Consider the following 6,000-nt stretch of genomic DNA (forward strand, 5'->3'; position numbering starts at 1 on the left):
TGCTGCTACTGCTGCTGCTACCACTGCTACTACCACTACTACTACTACTACTACTGCTACTACTGCTACCACTACTACTGGCATTTATATTGCGCTGTCTCCACGCCATTAAGGTATGATCAAAGCACATAGCCTCAAGCGATGGTATTAGAGGCAGTTGAGCTCTTCACAATGGGTATCAGGTATTCACATATAGGTATTGGTATCGACTGCTGTACAGTTATTCAAAGGAAAGTATTCAATGACCTGTCCACTCCTCAGCGGAAGCGGCCACGGTGATTTCTTAGGTTCAGTAAAAATATACTTAAACAGTCGTACAGAGGGTGAGTGATTTGAGTTCAACTCTGACTTCAATAACATTTCCATTCAATCACAACGTTACAGCTTGAGGGGGGAGAGCAGATAGAACAATATCCATGTTCCCATGTTCACAGGATCCTGGCGCCAGAAGGGGACGCAGCTCAGCACAACAAAATGCAGTGCACTGAACCGTCCAATCCCTTTTTTTAATAGTAATTGCCACCAGACGTTTCCGATATTGGATCGCTCATGCGAAATATAAGTTGATTATTGGACATTCCTCAACAGAAGTTAGACAATACCCTTCTATCATATATGACTATAGCTAACCTCTCATGCCGTTTATACGTAGTCTCAGAAAGGATACGCGTCACAAAGGAGGTTTGCAAGTTACAAGTGAGTTCGATTTCCCCTACAGAGAGTATTACTAATGCAGATGCAATGTCAATTGGAAAAATCATTATTTTCTTATTGCTTCAGCAACTATGGATGGGAACCAAAGATGCAAGTCTATAAGTTACCTGCTATAGAAATCAGAAATAGCTGCAAATGTACATATATACTGACGGTCATAAATAATGCATTGCAGCAGTATATCAGTAAAGTGTTTACTGAAGCGTACAGTGTACATTCCTAATTGGCGTAGCGATTCATTGTCATATTGGGTTCACAACGATCAGTTCTAGTCGCACGGGGTTTCTTAGGTGGACTGAATGCTAGGACAGTTTAATTGGTTCGTTGAGTGCACTCTGACATCTTGTGTTGATGTTCATGATATAGACCCATCATCGGATCAGATATGTCAACGGGCCGACTTCATAAAGTGAATAGTGAAATGAGTTATTATTATAGGATATTGATATAGCGCACATATCCACGCACTAGTGCTTGCTCAAGGCGCTGGTATTTTTCCCTCGATCATTGGATGTCAATCTCAACGGCACATCGCATTATCAATCTCAACTCCCTTGGGAGTATACAACTCTTATGTGGCTTTCTCGTCCTAACGAGTTTAAAGATAAACACACAAACAAACAAACAACCCAAGGCGTGGTTTGAAACTGGACATCTAGCACGTCACAAAAACGTAGCACACATTTACCAGGGTAAAATCCGGTTGTCGTGCCACGCAAAACAAGCAGTCCGTTTTAGCTCTCCATTCATGTGTAAAAACTGACATTGGCTCTCTATCTATTGTTACTGTCAAGTACAATAGCAGTTCAGCTCTTCAGCTCAATGCCACATAACTGCAACTGTACATATACTTATACATTTACATGTTCATTTAGTTTCAAGGGTTCTTCTCCTGTCCACATAGCTCGCCTCCTCATATCGGAATCAGGGTTTATTTAGATGCATGGTCCACGCAGGCATATAGCGACAGTGACATTGCTCTCTTCCTGGAGCAGGATCTTCTTTTTTTCATACGGTATAAACATTTTGGTCCCAGTTTGATGTCCAACAATTATAATGTCAAACGTAGGGCCAAGCACCGTATCTGACATGTTAGTGCAGCGTTTAGTATTAGGCCTTTGAGCCAAGCACCGTATCTAGCATTGTAGTGCAGCGTCTTGTATCAAGTTTTTGGTCCAAGCACTGTATCTCGCATTGTAGTGCAGCGTTGGGTATTAAGTTTTTGGTCCAAGCACTGTATCTCGCATTCCAGTGCAGCGTTGGGTATTAAGCTTTTGGCTAAGTATAATATCTGACATTGTATAGCAGCGTTTTGTGTTCAGCTTTGGGACCAGTTACAATATCTGATATTTTAGTGTGGCGTTCTGTCATTAGTTTTGGGCCAAGTATGCCCCAGGGACAAACTTTTCCCAGCAAATAATTGTCGTGACTTAGACGTCTGGCTTATCTATGCCCCATGAAATGATTGACCACAGCACGAAATGCCTCCATCTTTCAGCAATTTCACGGAATAGAAATTAACCAGATTGTAATAAACCTAATTTCCGTATAATAGGAAGACACGTTACACAGAAGCTTTCACCGAGGTATGGATTTATCGAAGAACAGTGGAAGAACTGGAAAGATGATAAAAACTCCTGTGTAATTGGACGTTGGTTCACATCTCCCTCGGATCTTAATAACGGAATAGACAGTGAAACACACACCATGTGTGAAACAAACACCAGGTCCATGTGAAGATGTATTGCCTCTTCGAGGAAGTGAAACTTACGAAAATTGGACATTATCCTTGTTTTCTTATTATCAAGCTAACATTCGATACAAAGAGAAATTGATTGCGGTGCCGTGTTACGATTTCGTTTGTGTCGACAACAATGACGGTGCTGTAGTGACGTGGATTTGAACCATCCATCACAGAACCCGACAGGTATCTCAGACAGACTCTGTTGAAACACATAGTATTATGTCTTCCATCAATCGAGTACATAATGCTGAAGAAATCAATTGAAGCTATACGTGTGTGACATAAATCATTGGGTTATAATACGTTAAAGGTCCATGGTCATTGCATATTGTACAGATGTAAGTGGTGAAGTAAGTCCTTGAGCCTCCAAGATGAACAATAGGATTAATTCCTTTGGATCACACGTCTTGGCAAGTGCATTTTAACAGCGTTGACCAAATCGAGTCAGGGGATTGTAGTCACCTTGGAAATAATGGCCATAAATCGAAACGACTTGGACATGGTTGCATTTGGAGCTTAATGTTAAGGGGTTACATCCTCACAATCAATATCAGAGAAATCAACTGTAAAGGCTCTTTAAAAACCCCTTTAAACATCTGTTCACAAAACCCTCACATAGTCTTTCAGACTTTCCTTTTCAGCGCGGTTGAGCAAATATGTTTTGGAAACAGGCAATATATAAATTCATTATATATCATTAAAACTGTATTGGGAATATTTGCGCCTTTGACCATGCACCTTTAAATGCAAAATTGACCTACCTGAAAACACGTTGCCGATCTCATCCTTCAACAGAGACTCGATGTTGTGGAGTTTGGGGTGGTATATGTGGAAATCGTTATCCAATCGTCTAGCTTTGCTGTAAAACACAAACGCCGAAGCAGCCAAAAAACAGAATTTCGGAGCAGTGTCCGAATGGCCGTTTGTTTCGTAAATCACTTTAATCCGCTTCCATTGGTATCCAGCGATCATAGAAAGAGTGGACAGTGCCAGGGAGTTGAAGGTGACTCCTGTCCGGGTGAGGGTCGGGTACTCCGCCCTTTTCTCCACCCCGAAATCATGTGCGAACCCCCCAGGGGTGATGACGGGTAGATTCCAGAAGGGAGCATATCGAGCCACTGGGGCCAGACTGTAGTCACAGACCGGTCCCAGGAACACATTCACCTGAGACTTCATATAGAAGTTGAAAGCCTCTATAGGGGCGTCCTTGGCCGTACATTTTGAGTCCCCGTAGTACATGGAAATGTTCACGTCGGCAAGAACGTCGTTGTTTTGTAAGGTGATTTTCGCTAGTTCTAGAACCGGGGATACTTTGTGGCGTGAAAAGGGCCTGTCGCCTTTCTGGGGGATAATGACAGCAACATTGATTGGAAGAGGATCCGAACTTGAAGCCCCAACCAGAAACAGCAGTACCAACATCGCCATGACTGTTGCATTCAGCACCATCACAACCCTCTCAGTGTCACAGGTGGGTCATCGGTTTTTCATCCTCTACAAAACTCTTCTTGATGGCGGACTTCGTCACCATTAAGCATACACATGAACACTTTCCTTTTTACCACTTGTAAACCTCGTCACATCACCCCATTGTACCAGCATCCCATCACATCGAATATCGAGTCAATGAATTCCATAGCAATATTGTGTCAGCCTTCAACCGTAAAAATAATTAAAAAACGGACAAGCAACCTGTTGTCTCAATAATTTATCGATATATATCGATTAATACATATCCCCCGCTGTATGTACTTCTCACACCGTGTCAATGTCTACTTATAGCATTATCACAGGTAACACACGTTGTGCTCATTCCCCGGAATGTTGACATACAAGCAATTCCCTCAAGGGCCAGGTAGAGCAAACTCCAATAACGGGTGATTACCCTTCGTTCATCCAGGAGAACGGGACCTCTTCCTCTCATTGTGAAGATGCTTCCACATCTGCTGTTGACAATCGTCGCAGTCTCTCTGATTTAATCCTCTGTTCGTTTAAAGCTTGTTGAAGCCGAATCACAACCAGTCGGCAACTCACCTGTGTAGGTAAGTGGTCACACTGGATCAGTACTCTCAACACTATTTAGTCACGCACATACACTGCAGCTTCTCCGGGGAGAGACTGAGCTCTGTTACAACCACTGTTTAGTTTTCGAGAAGGGAGTAATGTTTGAAGAGAGTGACTGGTTCGTGTAGTGCCTCCACGTTTGTTTGTATAGATCCACTATCTGACCACACATAAAAACAATATTTCCCAGGGAATTCACACACAAATCACGTTTTGTTACCACGAGTAAAAAATATATGAAGCCTGTCTTCTCTCTGGAGAATATGCTTTTGTGCCGTTTCAGTTGTATTAATGGAATATACGTTCCAATTCGTACGGTTTGGTCGTCATTTTACCTGAGAAATTTAAGGTGACTTTTAAATTTCATTATTATAAAATGTTAAATTACTTTCATTAACAGTTTACTTTAAGATTGTGAATAACTGGAATTGAATTTTTTTCAATTATATTAATTCATTTGTTTAGGTATTTTATCACACTCGCAAGGTAATGAAAAAAACTAATATATCAGTCTTGCTATACTTTCAGCTTGTTTGTGACATTTGAAACGAAATAATACCAAACTACAATCGCCTCTCAATTTTCTCACAAGTTCTTAAAGAAATAATGATTCCTTTAGTTTTCATAGCTACTTCTTTGATGTATTGCGAGTTTTGCAATTCAGTCTATATCCAGTTACTCCCGAATGAAAAATATCCTGATAACTCTCCAATTATGAATTCAAGCACAAAACACATCAAAGTTCCAATCAAAAGACGTTTTTCTTCATATCTGATCCCGTTAACTCCACAAGCATTACCTTCCAACCGGACACAATGTTTCTAAATTGGACAGTACGGCCAATTAGCGAGCAAAAGGGCCATGGAAAACAATGTTACCATGCCCGAACTCCGTTAGGCACCAAGATTGCCCAGAATCCCATGTATTGCCAATCAATTAGAGTACTGACTGCGAGTCCGAAGTACACTGTGAGGAGCGCTGCTACTCTCGGATCCCCTACTCGCTGTGCCACCAGAGAACGTTCCCGTGTCGGAAGCGCTGTACCGTCAGCACGGACTGGCCTTTGTGTAAGTATGGTCTCACGTTTGCCGACTTGCATGAATGAATTACAGCGCCTGCGCATTGAAAGAATCGCGTGTAAGCGATATTCAGAGACATTTGCCGCCTATTTGTATAATAGGGTAATAGTTGAGCGAATTACTGAGGCTTTGGACCAATCACCAGCAGCAGAAAGCGCATCCTTGCGGGAATTAACACTGTCGAAATAGCCATTGGTGACCTTTGCTTGAGCCTGATCTCATTTCCGATGACCGGATTAAGTCCGGAATGGGACATGTAGTTAATATATATTTGATTTTGTACGTTTTGAAACAGAGATAATTTGATTTTCATAAATTGTCACAATGTCAAGGACTATCTTAATGGTACACGAGGTATATTTGTATTTGGTTATGTTCGTTTTGAAACTGAAATAATATGAT

The 6,000-nt window shown here is 41.5% G+C and overlaps 1 protein-coding gene across 1 annotated transcript in view; it reads right to left on the reverse strand.

The window, feature by feature from the left end:
- LOC124265512 (atrial natriuretic peptide receptor 1-like) overlaps nucleotides 1–5,559 on the reverse strand; it is a 255,099-nt gene extending 249,540 nt beyond the window's left edge. Inside the window, exon 1 of the mRNA XM_046700296.1 lies at nucleotides 3,220–5,559. Coding sequence (XP_046556252.1) covers nucleotides 3,220–3,904 — 685 coding nt within the window. The 5' untranslated portion in view covers nucleotides 3,905–5,559. The remainder of the gene's footprint in view (nucleotides 1–3,219) is intronic.
- Between the last annotated feature and the right edge of the window lie 441 nt (nucleotides 5,560–6,000).

The sequence above is a fragment of the Haliotis rubra genome, unplaced genomic scaffold (assembly GCF_003918875.1).
Source record: "Haliotis rubra isolate DU_JTF1 unplaced genomic scaffold, ASM391887v1 Scf980, whole genome shotgun sequence".
In the NCBI taxonomy this organism is placed as follows: domain Eukaryota; kingdom Metazoa; phylum Mollusca; class Gastropoda; order Lepetellida; family Haliotidae; genus Haliotis; species Haliotis rubra.